The sequence below is a fragment of the Tenrec ecaudatus genome, chromosome 6 (genome assembly GCF_050624435.1).
Source record: "Tenrec ecaudatus isolate mTenEca1 chromosome 6, mTenEca1.hap1, whole genome shotgun sequence".
NCBI lineage: Eukaryota > Metazoa > Chordata > Mammalia > Afrosoricida > Tenrecidae > Tenrec > Tenrec ecaudatus.
This window is the reverse complement of record NC_134535.1, coordinates 27,763,681-27,781,217: the sequence shown is the minus strand read 5'-3', so window position 1 is coordinate 27,781,217 and position 17,537 is coordinate 27,763,681. Positions and strand designations below refer to the sequence as shown.

Sequence of the window (17,537 nt, the reverse complement as noted above, 5' to 3'; positions counted from 1 at the left end):
CTCCTGCTGGGTACAAAATGAGCTATCTCAGAAGCAGGAAGGGGAGATTTCACTACCAGCAGAAGGGTAGAGTCAGGTGTGGAGTGCGTTCCATACCTGCCCTACCCCCTCCACAAATCCTCTCTGATCTGGGAGACATCTATGACACCAGATCTGTAGCCCCAGCAGAACCAGGAGTCAGAACATGAGACGGTGGTGAACTTCTAGCAAGTAAAGTTGCGCGCTTTTGACGGTGGTGGGGAGGAAGGAACTAGCATTTAGTGTTGTGAGGCGAGCCTCAGGACTCTTAATTGGGGGAGCTGAGTTTGCTAACCCATGGAGCTGGAGCTGAGTGCCATTAGACTAAGGCTTAGAGAGGAGTGGCATGTCCTTTGGGCACTTATTGGTAGCCCTAAATGAGCTTCCTAACATTGCAGGAGCACAGCAGAGGCCAGGCCAAGAGGCTGAGGGGCAGAGCGAGGCCTGTCTGTGAGCATGACTGAGAAGAAACTGTCCTGACTGACCAACTGTATTCTGAGCATTTCGGATGTGAATTGTAACCTGTTCACATCTCTAATAAACCGTGTACTTGTGAGCATCGTGACTTCTGTGTGGCCATTGTAATGAATTCTTGAACCCAGCAGAGAATTAGAGTGCACTGAAAGTAGAGGACTCTGGGAGGAACTGAATGGTGGGTGTCAGAATAGGGCTAAAGATGGAGTAGGCAGGTTGGGTCTGATTCCTGCCTGGTGGCAATCCACCTTTTGAGGCAGAGGTGGTCAGATATGGCCCCTATATTGGTTTTATATCTCTAAAAATGATTAAACCCAAACAGTGGCATCTGAGGGAATCTCCTGGACCAGTTAAATTGAAGGCAGAGAGGGTCCCTCAGGAGGTAAATGGTGACTGTTTTTGTTTTGTTTTTTCTTTCTTTTTCCCCCAAATACTTTTATTAGGGGCTCTTACATCTCGTCACAATTCATACATTCATCCACTGTGTCAAGCACATTTGCACATATGCTGCCACCATCATTTTCAAAGCATTCTCTTTCCACTTGAACCCCTGATATCAGCTCCCCATTCGGTTTTTTCTTTCCAAGGGGCAATGATCGTGCTCGATTTTCTTGAAGGACGGAAGATGAGGTCTTAAGAACAGTGAAAACTGCAATGATGAGAGAAAGCCCAGGCAAGTTGCAAGACGCAATGTTTCTTTTGGAGCACAGCGGTGGACCTGCTCCTTTCCTGGAAGGTAGCAAGGGCTGTCTTAGGAGCATTTCCTTGAGCCACCTTACCCCACCCACCCTCCAGCCCTGAACTTGCCCCTGCAGACTTCTTTCTATTCTCCAAACTCAGAGAACATTGGAAAGGGATACAGTTTGAGACGCCAGAGGATCGCAAAACTACTGTTTTGATGTGGTGCAAACTGGAGAGTGCAGAACCCTTCGGGGGAAGGGTCAGAGAGATGGAGACGCCCTCTTCAGACGGGCACAGAGCTGGACGGAGGGTGTGTCCAGGAGGGACAGCTTCACAGTGCGAGGTTCCTTTTAAATAGCGAGATTCTTGTTGAATCCATGATTTTGTAACAATGCTTTTGACCCCAGCCTTGTATTAGGAGAAATCAAACCTATGAGTTGAGCAACGGAGAGCGGTGATTCTGTTTCTGGAATTGACATAGTCAACAGCTAAGGCTCATACAGAACGGTCCTTCCTGAGCCCTTACCCGGTTTGTCTTACTGTATAAAGACCATACGGCTCAAGGTTAAAACAAACAATGCTTCTGAAATAATGTCTCTGAAGAAATTGTGGGCCACAAATCCTATACTGACAAATAACAGGGAAGCTATATGTGAGCAGTCTGTGGGGGGATGAAGCTTTCAGGTTCCTTATTTAAAGAAACATATAAAAACATGGAATATGGATTAAAAGACAATAAATACCTAATAAGAGAGGAAAGGGAAAACCATTTTTCTCTTGCCTCCCATGCATTTTTCATCTCCTTTCAATAAAAGATGATTTTCCATAATCCCCCAATTGCCATTCCCTGCACAAAGGACCCTGAGAATAATTCAATATTGAAAGGGTTGAACAGAGAGACAGCATTCCCCGCCGTCTGTCTTCAGGGCATATGCAGGCAGAACAGCCACAGCTTCTGGAACATTCTCTTCAGATTTTTTTTTTTGTTCTCCATGAGCTGCAGCGTGAACTGTTTACCAAAGGCTTTGACTGGTGGAATTTCATCAGACGGCTGAGAACAATGTTTAACGACCGAGGTACAGCAATTACAGGCACATTTTCACCTCTGGATTCTCATGTGTGGGAGGGAGAGAGAAGCCTCTAGGCACACTGGTCTGAACCTAGAACGAGGAGGAAAACGGTTGCTTCTGCCAAGAGTTGTCAACAAATCCACACCTTTGAATCTCAGGGCCAAATGGCAGAGCCAGCTGCCCACCTGAATACGCTGTGGTCGTGGGCCCACTGTTTGCTTACGAAGGGCTGACTCACGTTTCTGAGCAGTGTGCTGGGCACAAGCTAGGTAGGGGCATCCATGCCTTGAGGCGGCATGGCTTGGTGGGTTAGGCAGGTCTGGCGGTGACCTGCATCACTGTTTCATGCAGGGTGATGACGCAAGATGACGCGACTCGATCCAGTAGCACATTTCTACACAGCAGTGTACACTTGGTAGGAAATGGGAAATATTATACTGGGTTCCTACTCCTTCCCCCGACGCCCCCCAACCTTGCCCTACCAACCGATTCACATTTTTCTAATCCGGTATCTGATTACTTGTTTCCAGTTTGGATTGCTTCTTACATAGTATTATTCCCTTCAGGGGAAAGACTCTCGGTGCCCTAGGATCACATACACTTTCTCCAGTAAAAATGGAACACAGGAGTACTGCATCCGCAGACACATACTGAGGGTGTGTATGCACAGGGACGGTTTAAAAAAGTCCTTGGACAAACAGGATTCGGAGAGAATGGAATTTCCCCACAAACTTTTTGTAACCCTCCACCCCACCCCCTCTGGCACAGTGCCTTCCCAGAAAGGCCTGCTTCGGGCTAGTTCAAGGGAGCAGGGAATACGAAAAGACACACCGCACGTCGAGGAAGAAGAACTGCCCGGTGTGCTCTGTACGCAAGTATGGCAAGCCGCTTATTCAACCCACGAAGGCTCCTCTGGAGAGGGGTGGAGCCACACACAGCAGGAAAGAACCACACCTTACCTGAGCCATCTGCCTCTCCAGTTTTGATCGGGGAATATCATCAAAGTAGTTTTCATTTCTTCTCCTCCTTGCATCGCCCTGCATGATAATGTGAGGAACGTCTAGGGAGCCACCAGTGGTGTAAGTGCTTTGGCTAAGTGATGGAGACAACTGAGGAGGAGTGTGATTACCACTGGGTTCCTGAATGGAAATACATCATGAAATAAATACCATGTCCTTGAGGCTGACCTTGGTTTCAAAACTGTGAAATACTGACAAGACAAACTGTGGGACCGGGGAGGCTTTTTAAACAAATTCAACCCACTGCCAAGGACTGGATGATCGCCCACCATTTTATTCGTGGCAGGAGTGGCTAGCCCATATTTTACTTCTTCCCCTTCCCTCCCCCCATGAAATAGTTCTGGTCAAAATCTGAAAGGGTAAAGAGCGAGGTTTTGTATTCTTAAAGCCACCATGTGGGTGCTCTCGGGTGCGTCCTTCAAGCAACTGCATTTTATGGGGGCAGGGTGTCCCCTGGCATATGATGCACCAAGGGAAAGTGAGATGGAGCCCGCAGGACATCAGAGTATCTGGTGAGAGGGCAGGAAGCGGTCACCGCCTGGAAAGACAGGCTATGACAAGCATAGGCCGCAGAGCAACGCCGATCATGGCAGAGGATGGTGTTCAATAGCAAAGGCTGCTCCAGCTGCGGGAAGCGGGTCAGAAATAAGGCGGAGGGCAGCAGAGAGCCGAGCCCTTGTGCTGGCAGGCGATCTGAATTCCCAGGCCAGATCCCCACCCCTCCAGCTTATGGGTCTCTTCTGACTAAGGAAATGCCTGCACGTTTCCCTGGGAATCCCTATCGTTGATTTGGTGTTCTCCTAGAGCAGCAGTTCTCAGCCTGTGGGTCGTGACCCCTTTGGGGTCGAAAGACCCTTTTACAGAGGCTACCCGATTCATACTGGTAGCAAAATGACAGTGATGAAGTAGAAATGAAAATAAGTAATTTTATGGTTGGGGGGTGGGTCACCACCACATGTGGAACTGTATGAAAGGGTTGCGGCATGAGGAAGATTGAGAACCGCTGCCCTCGAGCTCCTCCAGAGAGTCAAAAGAGGTGCTGAGGGGGAAGGTGGGCCAGCAGAGGAAATAGCATGCGGTTTCTCCCTGAAAGAATCATTGTAGGGTGACAGCAGTGAGGAGTCCTTTAGCCTCTTCCCCTTCCACATAGCAAGACACCACTCTCTTTCAAGGAGCCCAGTTGGCACTGTGCTGAAACACTTGGCTGTTAACCAAAAGGTCAGGGGTTCAAACACACCAGCTGTAGCTGCTCTCCCCCTGCCCTTCCTCCCACCAAATTAGCTGATGTGCCTCTGATGGGAGGGGTTAGAATAGCTCCTCTGGGTGCTCTCACGACTTTCTAAGTCTTCCGTATCTCAGAGTGTCCCCCTTCCCTCCAATCATAACTTTTTCTCACGCAGCCAACTCTCTTCCATTCCCAGAAATCTTTGTGGACTTTCTTCCCCTTCCAAATGGACTCAGATCTTACTGGCTCCTCCTCTGCTCCACCCTAGGGCTCCCTGACAGTAATGACCACGCTTGCTTAGGTCCACTGGTCAGTGGCTCCAATTGGATCTATGCTGGCTGCTATGTGGAAGGCCCTGTCTTATCAGTAGCCTTCTGTGTGCATGCAGGAAGGGAAAGGCTTCAGCAGAGGAGGATGAAACAAAGGAAAGCGAGTGGGGGCTCTCCAATTGTCAGACAGCCCCCAGCTGCTCGCTGACTCTGAGAAAACTGCTGATCAGCCTCCTGAAAACCCAGTGGCTGTCAGCTCCCCCTCCTCGGGGCCTGTTGCCTGGCAGCCATCTCTCTGTTTCTCCTTCTCTTCTGCCTCTCTCCGCCTCCCACGTTTTCTCTCTCTCTCCCTTCCACAGTTTCTCTCCCTCATCATTCCAAAACAGAGAACACAGAGAGTTTATAAAACGGAGATGAAATGTAGCTTAGGAAACAAAGTTTTCGATTGTCTGTTGGAACATTTTGAAGTGGGTCAAAGGGGAACTTTCTTTACTTCTTAAAAAAAACACTTTAAAGACTGTAAGGTTAATGATAAATGGATCTTAACTGTGGCCCTCGAAGGACTGATTTTTCCACAGGACTGAGAAGTTTGACAGAGAACACATTTCCTGACGACTGGGGTCATGGGCATGCGGGATGGGCGATGAGGAAGCAGCTCCTTACAGGCAGTGGCTTGTCAGCCCGCTTTTTATCAGAGGTGTCTATCTACCGCTCAAAACTACACCTTGAGCCAATTGAGAAAAGCACGTCTTGTCGGACCGGATGTGAGAAACTAGGAGGGAGCTTTGACACAGAGAGGCGAACTCCCAGGGAAGCAGCCTGTCCTTCCGGATCTGCTGCTACCCCCCTTTCACTGCACACAAGCATTCCGGAGAACCGCGAAGAACACTTACCCTGAGGGTGATGGACCGAGGGGGCTTCTGTGGAGGATCGTCGTGTAGCCGGTCTCCAAGAGATGCCAAAATACGCTTCCTGTGGCCAATCAGACTGATTTTCAAAACCTGAAAGAGCAGACATTTGGGTTGAGTATTTCATCGGAGCTCCGTTATTCAAATGTGTCCTAAAACATTTGAAAGCTGGGTCTCCGGTTGCCTCGGCGATATGAGAGAGGTGTGGAATCAGGTGACCCCTCAAGTCCAGAATGATAAGGACAGCAGCCGGAAGTCTAGTGACCGAGTGGTGGGGGTGGAAGCCGAAAGGCCTCCTTCACCCATGCAGCTCAATGGATTTTCAAAAACTGTGAAGTCAAATCCGATCACCAACCAGCTAAAGCTCTCAGTGGGTTTCTATGGTTCTTAGAGGAAAATCCAGTGGTAGCCTGGTCACAAGGCCCCGTAGGAACGGTCTCTGTCCCTGTCCTCCGTCTGCTCAGTCGCACTGGTCTCTGCTCCCCCCCACCCACGCTCAGTCCTGCCTAGGGCCTTGGTCCTGGGGGCTCATTTGTCTACAATATTCTCTCTCAGGCCTTCAGTGATGGCAGCTTCTCATTATTCTGCAGCGGTGCTCCACCTTCCTCATGCCACCACCCTTTCATACAGTTCCTCATGTGTGGTGACTCCCAACCATAAAATCATTTTCGTTACTACTTCATCACTGTCATTGTGCTACTGTGGTGAATGGGGCGACCCCTGTGAAAGGGTCATTCGACCCCCAAAGGGGTCACCCTCCACAGGTTGAGAAGCGCTGCCAGAGACTGCTCAATGCCTCCGCACAGCAGTCTTTCTCTACGCCTTCCCTAATCACGCTCCACCCTGTGATCGTCCTCTTACTGTGCAGGAAATCACTTTATTTACAGGCTGATTATTTGGTCCCTCATTCACCCTGTAAGCTCTCTGAGAGCAGGACCCTGGCACACCTTTATCACTATTGCATCCCAAATGCCTGGAACAGTGCTGGAAATAGTGGTAGCGCATTGGATGCGAGGGAGTGAGTGAGTGTGATGTAGATTGAAGGTATAACAGATAAGCTTACAACACGGGCACTGTCACTCGGAGTGAGCTCTGAGTCTCTCCCAGATCGGGTTTTTTTTTCAGCGTTGCAGTGAGCACCCAGTAGAAGTGACATCTTAGGGAGCAAACAATCACAAAGCTTCTCGATTCCTCTCTCCCTGTGTCTTGTACCTTACAAATGCTAACTCTCTTTAATCTTCTTAACATCCCCATCTGGGAGGGGACAGTCCTGCTTACAGATGAGGAACCTGAGGGTCAGATGATCTGAGTCACCCACCCCAAAGTCAGTCAGGGGTAGTTCTGGAACTTGGAATCAGGAGTGTCTGATTCCAAAGTTTGTTTGGGGGTCGATCTCCAAATATCACTGACTTCATTTAATATATTATACATCCACTGGTTAAAAGAATGTACTTACTCCTTTCCCACTATGTATATCCCAAGATATCATACTACCCAATATGGTACCCAGTTATCCCAATACATTACATGTTGTGTGAAATACTATTATTAAAAATTCTTTCTTTTCAAGTTAGAAGGTGGGAGGGGTAGGGTTTTTTTTTAAGCATTCATTGCATGTTACCTAAGGTCAGCTGCTCTGCATTCGAAAGATGAGGCTTCAACTCAAGTCCTCCCTCAACACAAGAACACTCTGTTCTAATACCCGGCATTCTGTGATGCTTGGCTTCCTGACCTGATCACTGAAGACAAAATGGGTGCATAAGCAAATGTGGTGAAGAAAGCTGATGGTGCCCAGCTATCAAACGATAGAGTGTCTGGGGTCTTAAAGGCCTGAAGATAAACAAGCACCATCTAACTGAGAAGCAACAAAGCTCACATGGAAGAAGCACACCAGCCTGTGTGATCATGAGTTGTTGATGGGATCAGACATCAGGTGCCAAAGACCCAGAATAAAAAATGATATCAATGTGAATATGCGAGGGGTGTGGGGGTGTGGAGTGAAGACCCCAAACCCAACTGTAGACAATTGCAAATTCCCTTATTGAAAGGTCACAAGGAAGAAACGAGTCAGTCAGAATGCAGTATAGCACCGTCGAAACATATAACTTTCCTCTAGTTTAGTGGTCCTCAACCTTCCTAATGCCATGATCCTTTAACACAGTTCCTCAGGTTGTGGTGACACCCTCCCCCCAACCATAAAATTATTTTCGTTGCTACTTCATCACTGTCATTTTTCTACTGTTATGAATCAGGCGACCCCTGTGAAACGGTTGTTCAACCCCCAAAGGGGTTTCAACCCACAGGTTGAGACCTGCTGCTCTAGTTCTTTAGTGCTTCTCCCTCCCCTTCCCCCCTATCATGACCTCAATTCCACCCTACAAATCTGACTAGGCCAGAGCATGCACACTGCTGCAGATAAGAGGTTGAAACACAGGGAATCCAGGACAGATAAACTCCTCAGGACCAAAAATGCGACTAGAGCTATCAGAAGGGTAATGGGAGGTAGGAGGATAAAGGGGGAACCAATCACAGTGATCAGGACATAACCCTTCCTAGGGGATGGACAACAGGAAAGTGGGTGAAGGGAGACAGCGATCGGTGTAAGACATGGGAGGAAAATTGATACATTATCAAGGGTTCATGAGGGAGGGAGGGTGGGGGAGGGGGAAAATGAGGAGCTGATATCAAGGGCTCAAGTAGAAACTGTTTTGAAAGTGGTGATGGCAACATATGTACAAATGTGCTTGACACAATGGATGCATGTATGGATTGTGAAAAGAGCTGTAAGAGTTCCCAATAAAATGATTTAGAAGAGGAAAAAAGGAAGATGAAGCCTTCTAATTCCATAAGGAGTTACTGTCTGGGAAAACCCGCAGGGCAGGTCTACCTTGTCCTGTTGGATCGCTATGCAGCAGAATCATCCCGATGGTATTGAGCTTGGTTATTAAGGAGCTTTGGTGGTACAATGGTTAAGTGCTCAGCCTCTAATGAAAAGACCACTGGTTCGAACCCACCAAGCTTCTCTATGGGAAAAAAGGCCTGATGATCAGCTCCCATAAAGATAACATCTTGGGAGATCCGACGGGCAGTTCTATCCTGTCATCTACAGGGGCCATGAGTCAGAATCAGCAATGTTTGTCAGTCAACCTTTGGCTTTTCGGCCTCAGTTGCATTAGAATTTAACCCAGCACCATGTCCTATTCTTTTTACCTCCACCGTCTGATACAGTATTTGATCCGTGTCTACTGAAGATGGGGGCACTAAATGATAACCAAGGTGGATGACCATACATCCCCTATCCCTATGGTTATAAACTCCCATCTTCCCAGTTGGAGGCACCCTAACCTTTCTATTCTATTCCACAAGTCATGCTAGTCGCCTCTCTCTGTACCGTCATCGCAAAGGCGGAGGGAGTGTTGAACGGCTTGTTCCCAACCTTCCAGGCACAAGGAAACTTTGGGGTTACTTTCTAACAGCACGCTCTTTGTACAGCTCCCTTCCTGTGCACACCCCTGATTTCTGGGTGACCTTGTAGTTGTAGTAGGACTAACTATGGGCCAGTGCATGCACTAACTGCACAGACTATTAATTTTGTTGCCACTCACAATTCAAAACCTTTTCATCTAGGACAGGCGGTTTGCACGGTTTCTCCCTGTATCCTTTATGTCACAGCTGTCCGTGAGACGCGCGCAGAAGCCCATCTGCCATCCTCCTGCCCACTCCTGGTGCCCTGAGTTGTTTGCCTGCATTTCTATTAGCCAGCTTGGCATTCTACTATCTGGAAGAATTTAGCCATGAATGTTCCCAATCTGGACATACCACGATGTACTCTTCCTATCGGGCGATCTATAAAACCGGCGAAATAAGTGTGGTACCAGTACTGGCTATGTGTAGGAAATATTGTTTACAGGATCCAGACAAATGGCCATGCCTTGCATTGTGCTTCTTTATTATTATTTTTAAAGCATGAAGAGCAAAGAATTCTCTCATCTCGGAAACATACACTAACTTGTAAAATGCCGTCTACGTGTTCTGTGCTTGACACTGTCTGGTAGCTGGAGCGCAAGCTGGCGGAGCAAGTTCATTTCCCATCCATCACATTATACACATTTTGCTTCCTGACACTGCTTGCAATCCCCTCCATGGCGGAGCACTCTTTCCACTTCCTCTCTGGATTCCCTGATGCCCTTCGCCCATCTTTCCTGGACCTGCCCACCGTCTGAACTTTTTTGGGGGGATGGGGTGCGGTGGATGCTGCCTTTTCCATCTTGTACGGCTAATTGTTCTGAGGCGCATGTTCCTCATGGGCGTTACAGCTCACTTTACAAGCCCATCTGCTGAAAGGTGGGTTCAGTGCCAGTTCTGACCATAGTGTATGGACCGTAGTCTCCGGGGTTCCAGTAGTTTCTATCAGATCAGGAAGTCAGGTCAATTATATGACTTTTGACTTTCGTTTACCATTTCCCTCACTCCATCTAGGGCTTTCTTTTATAATTTTGACCAGAGCAGTAGTAATGGTAGCGGGGATAACACAGTTCTCTGGTCTGAGGCTGGTGGGAGCTGTGATTCTGTGGTTGATCCCTAGTCCTTTGGACTGATTGTTGCCTTGAGTCCTTAATTTTCTTCACTTTGGTAGAGAGGAGAAGGGACCCATAGTCATATAGTAACTGGCTGCCTGCAAGCTTTTATGACCCAGTGCCGACTCACCTTTGTCTTTATGGACCAAGATATCCCCCGAGACTACGAGACTACGTTTGCAGCTCCTGAGCCCAGTAACTCATTTCCTCAAGGTGTTTGGTTATGGCTAAGTGGGCCGCATAACGTTGCCCTCTGTATGCTCAAAGCTACCTGGATATATTTGTAGCACATACACTACATTTTCTGAGTCCCTTTAATTTTTATTCTCTTTGGCCAAAGGTTTCTACTGGATATAAAGAGAAGACAATATAATTCTTACAAAGAAATATAGTAGTAAAGATATACAAATCATTTAACAAATAACTGAAACTGAAGATTGAGCAAAAGACTGGGCAAAATTTCTCTGGCATACCTGCGCGGAGGCTTTGGGTTTACTCTTCCACATCTTAATTTTGGGCAAGTTACAGAATGCTTCGGATCTTAGTTTCCTCAACTACAAAGTGAAGAATTCCACGCCAATCTCCAGTCTTTGGGGGAAGATGAAGCATTACATTGTAAAGCACAGGGGCTGAACCTGCAAGGCACAGGGTTCCCAGCTAATGGAATCTATGCATGCATAGATAGGCATCCTGATCCAGAAACATGAGGGCTTGGCTCATTTTCATAAAGTTAATCACATCAAACAAATATGCTGGTGTTTTGTGTGAATAGACTTGGCTAACCTTGGAATGTTCACATTGAAGTGGCAGATTCTGGCAGGAACTGGTCTGGCTTTTATCAATTAGTTTATCCATTAGCTTAAATTTGAATTTAAAGGAAATGTCTGCTGTTCTCATGGATTAGGCCCTGGTAGCCTAATGTGTTAAAAGCAGGGCTACTCTGTGGGGTCATGAGGTGTTGATGGGATCAGGTGTCAGGTATCTAAGACCCAGAACAAAACCATACCCAAGGTGAGTGGGTGGGGGTGGGGTATGGAGTGGAGACCTAAAGCCCATCTGTAGACATTTGGACATCCTCTCACAGAGGGGTCGTAGGGAAAAGATGAGCCAGGCAGGGTGCAGTATAGCACTGATGACATACACAACTTTCCTCTAGTTCTTTGCGCTTCCTTCCCCCCAATATCGCGACCTCAATTCTACCTTACAAATCAGATTAGACCAGAGCATGCACACTGCTACAGATAAGAGCCTATAACACAGGGAATCCAGGATAGATAAACCCCCAGGGCCAACAATGAGAGTAGAGATACCAGGAGAAAAAGGGGAGGGTGGGGGGAGAAAGGGGGAAATAGATGACAAGGATCAATCTATAACCCCCTCCCAGGGAGATGAATAACAGAAAAGTGGGTGAGGGGTGACAGAGGATGATTTAAGATATGAAAATAATAATCTATAACTTATCAAGGGTTCGTGAGGGAGGGCAGGTGGGGGAGGGAGGGGAAAGAAATGGGGAGAGGATATCAAGGGCTTAAGTGGGAAGAGAATGCTTTGAAAATGATGATGGCGGCATATGTGCAAATGTGCTTGACACACTGGAGGAATGTGTGGATTGTGATAGGAGATGTAAAAGACCTCAATAAAAGTATTTAAAAAAAGCAGGGCTACTAAACACAAGATCAGTGGTTCAAAACCACCAGCGTTCTGAGGAAGAAAGAAGAGGCTTTCTACTCCTATAAAGAGTTACAGTCTCAGAAACCTATGGGGGAAGTTCTGCCCTGTTTGATAGGGTTGCTATGAATTGGAATCAACCCTATGGCAGTGAGTTAGGTTTTTTTGTATGCTATTCTCTCATCCATACCATGAATTTCCAATGTGAGGTGGGCTTAGGAATTTCTCTACACAGAGCCCTGCTGCTACTTCTTTCATAACCCCCAAATGAAAGCCACTGTCATCGAGCTGACCCTGACTCACAGTGAGTCTATAGAATAGGTTGGAACAGTCTAATAGGGTTTTCTAGGCTGTGATCTGATGGGTGCAGATTGCCACCTCTTTCTTCAACAGAGCAAGTGGTGGATTTGAACCACTGGCTTTTTGGTTAGTAGCCAAGGTCTTTGAGCACTGTGTTATGAGCACTCATTGCCTCTTACACAGAACTGCCCAAGAAAGAAGGTCAGAGTGAGAGAAAGGAGAAAAATGAACAAATTGTAGTAGAGGAGCCTGGTGGCTTAGTGGTTATGCATTGGGCTGTGATTCTTAAGGTCAGCAGTTTGAAACTACCAGCAAGCAGCTCCTTGGGAGAAAGCTGGGGCTTTCCACTCCTGTACAAAGTTGCAGTCTGGGATACTTGCAGGGTAAGTTCAGAGGCATTGTCTGTCTCTACAAATTTTCTCCACCATCAATATAACAGGGCAACTCTAGAAACTCAATTTCAAATCCCGGCAACAGAACTGTAACATTATGTCACTGTCATTTATGCTTCGAGACTTAGCCGTGGAAAATCTGCTAGACAATATCATGGCACTAGCCGGCATTGAGTGGCGCACCTCAGAATAAATGTGACAGCACTGCTGCATGTCGCTGTGGTGAGAGCACCTTCCTTTCCTTTCAAATGCAATGTGATGGACATGAAAGGTGTTAAATAATGGAATAGGAATGGAATTCAACATGTTTAAAAATGTATCTGCTTTATACAAGTCCAACAATGTTCTGATTATGATATTGAGCATACTACTCATTGTAGGGATTTTATAAAATACAGAAAAATATGTATTAATTATCTACAGGCTATTAACAATTTAAGTATTTTTTTCTTTCCATCCAGCCCCCACCCCTCACCATGATGATATTTTATGATGGCCATACTGTAAGTATATTTTTACCTTGATTTTTTTCCCCTATGTAATATGAAAGCAAAAAAGAAGCTCCTGACATCAAGAATTCTCTGTTACCTTATAAGTACCTCCATGGTTCGGCTTCAGAGAAGCATGGTGTATGTAGTTCATTAACCACTTCCTTATGGTTGGAAAAGTGGTATACACCCCTTTCTGGGTCTCAAACAGTTCACATGCCCCAAACCCCTGACGGTCCTAACAATTCCCATTTGATAATGATAATGGTTGACCTGTTTGCTTAGACACAAATATGCAAGACAACAAAGAACCCGGCACACACAAGCCACGGAGAAAAGCCACGTAGCCACACTTGAAGAGTTATGCCCAAAGCCTCAATCCGTTTGCTGCGCGCTGGACCAAGTCCTCCAGGGAAAACCACAAATGCGCACAATGTTCCCGTGGTTACATTTTGCATTTGGTATCTTTGGGCGCTCAGATTTAGCTGGCAGACGTGAAAGTACACATGCAGCTGGAATTCTCCAGCGACGACACCTGCGGCGAGACGGAGCACAGGGCGATTCTTGTCACCACCACCTTGCAACTCCCTGCATCCCTTTATTCCCAAATTCTTATTCAGGGAAGAGCAGACATCGCTTCATCCTGCATTCAGAACCCCCTCCCATTCTTGGGAGCAGATGGTGTGTGTGTGTGTGGTGGGGGTACAGGGTGGGGATGGGGCATTATTCTCCCTGTCCTTTGTCAGACACAAGTCTGAAGAGTTTATCTGGCTTCAGAGTGGCCTCTTCCAACAAAGCTGCAAGCATTTTAAGGAGTTGTGCGGTTCTTGGAGACTCCGAATGGGTGCTACAGTGTAGGTTTATCTGCATTGTTCCCTTCTGCCGAACTAAAATTGCAATGCAATGTGAAAGATTCTCCCCCCCACCACCCCCAACTGCTAATAGTTTCTAAACATTTCCCCCCCGAGAGCATCAAGGCAAATGTGCCGTGTGTCATTCTAGTTCAACTGCCACATTCCCAGGAGTCTTTGCTTCAGCTTGCATGCAAATTTGACTGTCTAATTCCCACTCTTATTTCTGGGACTGTAGATCATGCACATTTGGCACGGGAGGATACATGGAAAGGCCGCTGAACCCCTAAGTCAGGAGATTCAGATCCTGCCGTGACTCTTCTTCTAGCCAAGCTGTCTGGACCATCGTTGAACTGGTTATCCCTGCGATAACAGGGAAAGTAATCATTTTGTCCAATGAAAATTTATTGGGTTTCTTCCATATATTACCATTGGGGGAGGCGATCTGGGATCCACTAAGGAAAATAATATTCAGGCCTCTCAGGACTCTCAAACAAGTAGATGGGGAAAATACACACAAGAAATAAACATATTTAGGCATATTTTTTCCTTTCTCTATTCTTCCCTACTCATCTCTCCATCCACCCACCAATCCATTCAGCCATCAGCCATCTAGCCATTTATTTACATAACTATGGGAACATTTCTGTCCACATAGCCTCCATAGTCCAAAAACGTATTTCTATGGATTACATGAGAATGACCAAGAAGTTGTTCTGGGAATAATAGAGAACCGAATGAAGCCATCATTTCCTCTTTAAACTCTCTTATCCTGCCCTTGCATTTAGATGTTTGTTATTTAAACATGGTATTATGGATCCAGGAGTGGCACTGGTGAGTACATGTTGAATGGATAACCTTACAGCCGCCAGTTGTATGGCTGGCAGTTCAAACGCACGAGCAGTTCCTTGGGAGAAAGACAAGGCTGCCTGCTTCCATAAAGATGTACAGCCTTGGAAACGCTATAAAGCGTCCCTGTGAGTCCGAATCAACTTGATGGCTGTAGGTTTTATTATGGACACGGTCCCTGGGGGGCACCAATAACTAATGCATTTGATGGGGAACCAAATTGGGTGGTTTGAGACCACAACCAGACGCCGTGGGAAAAGGCCCTGCAGTCTCCTTCCAAATAATCAGCCACCGGCAGTCCTTGGAGGACCGTTCCACGCCACACCTGTGTATTCCCAGGAGTAGCCTGGAATCGAGACCTTATGCTTCTTTCGATCAGGGCTCATGCCTTTCACGACTCCACCCCTCCCTCCCACTACCTAAAAACCTTCCGTATCTGCTCTTGCTTGTCTCCAAATGTCCACGCACACTCCTCTGTACCTCCCCTCTGCAGTCTAAATGTCCACGCCTCCTCTGCACCGGAGTCTTCAAGCACAGACTCAAGTCTTCCTTGCTTGCCTGGCCTCTCTCTGCTCAGAATTTCTGGTGTTTGGGGCTGCCCTGCACTTTGATGTGACTTTCCTTTTGTGTGAACGTGTCTCACCGGGTTAACCAGGCTGCAGTTTCTGTAATGTCAGACACAGTGCAATGTGTCCTTGCGCCCTAGCATGGAAGTGGACATAGTCATAGGTGCACCTCAAGGCACACCCCTGAGCTCTCCTATGGGACACCTTCATAGTGGACACCAGATGAAGTAGGGGTGACACCGACTTCATTTCTCTCCCTGTCCTGTCACAGTAGGAAATGCTCATTAGATTTTCCTCCTCCTTCTGGGCCTTAGCAGTTTAATCCCCGTGCACGGTCTTATGTGCTCCAAACCAAAGCCTTTGCTGTTGACTGGGGCTCACTGCAAGACTGCATAGGGTTTCCCAGGCTGTAAATCTTTATGGGAGCAGACAGTCACCTGATCTTTCTCCCGTGCCATATTTGGTATGTTTGCACCACCGATTTTGTGGTTAAGAAACGCTTATCCCACAGTGCCAACAGGGCTCAAACGTACTAAACAAGCAAATAAATCAAACCAGTGGTTGTCAGTCGACCCGACTCAGGGTAACCTCAACGTGCATCACAGTAGAACTGTGCTCCACAGGGTTACCAATGGCTGGTTTAAGGAAAAGCTCACCAGGCCTTTCTTTCCAGGTACCTCTGGGTGGGCGTGAACCACTAACGTTTCGGTTAGTGGTCAAGCTTATTAACGATCACACACTCAGGGACACCAAGTCTTCCTGACCTCCCACCATTTACAACTCCCTCCCCCTTTACCTCTACCACCACCACCAACAGAACAAAAAGTGACCCTCCTGCTGTGAAGTGGCTCTGACTCACCAAGAATCTGGAGGAGAAAGCAGAAGTGCCCCATGCAGGGTCCATGGTTGTAAGCCTTCACGGAAGCCCACTGCATCCTTCTCCTGAGGGTCGGCTTGGTGGGCTCCAACTGCCCATCATCTGGTTAGCAGCCAAGTGCTTTACCCAGGGTGACACTACGGCTCTCTTTTACCTCTACCACCTCATCCCGATTCTCTTTTCCTTGTAAGGTTACTAGTTTTCCAAGCAACTGCTACTAGATCATCATAAAACATAAACACCAATGGCAGTCTGTAATGACAGATGCCGTCCAAATACAACGGTGTGAACTTGTGGGCAGGAGAGGAGGTGCCAGGCAACAAGGGCCAGTGGGAAAGAATGAGTAAGAGCGTAGAGTAAGAGAGGGCCTCGAGCTCTTTGAACACAGGCTGCCTCAGGGAGCAGGAAATGATAATTTCGAGGAAATGAGATAATCTTTGCACAGAGAGACCTTAATGGTATAATTACCTGTGAGCATGTCTACCTGGAAGTAGAAAGCCTTCTTTTGTAATCAATGAGAATCTTGCGTTTATTTGTAAAACCCTCTGAATTACTTCTTGATGAAGGCACTCATGTTCTGATTATATTTTCTCATAAACATTGCTGCAGAAGATTAAATAACCAAACAACCAACCAGCCAATCAATTCCTCATTTCTCTGTAAGTTACTTTTTCTTTTTCAAATGATGTAGTATGTTGACTTCTCTTTTCTTCAGGTTTAAAATTGCTTATTACATTTTATTTGCAAGTTTTACTCTTAAAGGACACCTTGGTTTGGCTTAGTACAAGTGAATTTTTCAGAGGAGAAATTGGGGTTGCATTGCTCAGTAACTCAACCATCAGGATTATAAGGGAAAAAAATCTGCTGCCAAAGAAAATGGGAAATATGTGCTGTATTCCACCTCTGAAGTTATTCTTAGAGATGTGATGATGTGCTAGTATCATATGAAAACTGCAAAACCTTCTGCAGTATTATTAACACATAAAAATGCTTGGCAGCGTAAGAAGTAGAGAGGTCACTTTTTTTATTTTTAGCTTATATTTTGCTAACCCTGCGGGATATTTGCAGCTATGAAGGGTATCTTCTAATTTATTTCCTTTCCGTGATCGATTGTACTGCACACCTGATGTGCTCAGCTGAGATTATCATTAACAAGATTAATTATTAACCTATTTTGATTCAATGTAGAAATACATTGAAATATGCAAAATGCATGGAGATGCATCCCAGTTTTGAGAAGCTTTAAGACAACCGAATCTCAAAAGATAATCGTAGGCAAATGAGGACTTGCTTATTCATTTTGCG

The 17,537-nt window shown here is 46.6% G+C and overlaps 1 protein-coding gene across 15 annotated transcripts in view; it reads right to left on the bottom strand.

Annotated features, from left to right (window-relative positions):
* ANKS1B (ankyrin repeat and sterile alpha motif domain containing 1B) overlaps nucleotides 1-17,537 on the bottom strand; it is a 1,331,756-nt gene that overhangs the window by 81,057 nt on the left and 1,233,162 nt on the right. For 9 of the 15 annotated variants that reach the window (XM_075551114.1, XM_075551115.1, XM_075551116.1 and 6 more), the window contains 2 exons: nucleotides 5,650-5,757; nucleotides 3,203-3,382 (listed from right to left, as the gene is read on the bottom strand). The exons of 3 other annotated variants lie outside the window; for them this stretch is intronic. In XM_075551114.1, the coding sequence (XP_075407229.1) occupies nucleotides 3,203-3,382; nucleotides 5,650-5,757 (288 nt within the window). The remainder of the gene's footprint in view (nucleotides 1-3,202; nucleotides 3,383-5,649; nucleotides 5,758-17,537) is intronic. 3 more of the 15 variants (XM_075551123.1, XM_075551124.1, XM_075551126.1) reach the window with 1 other exon arrangement.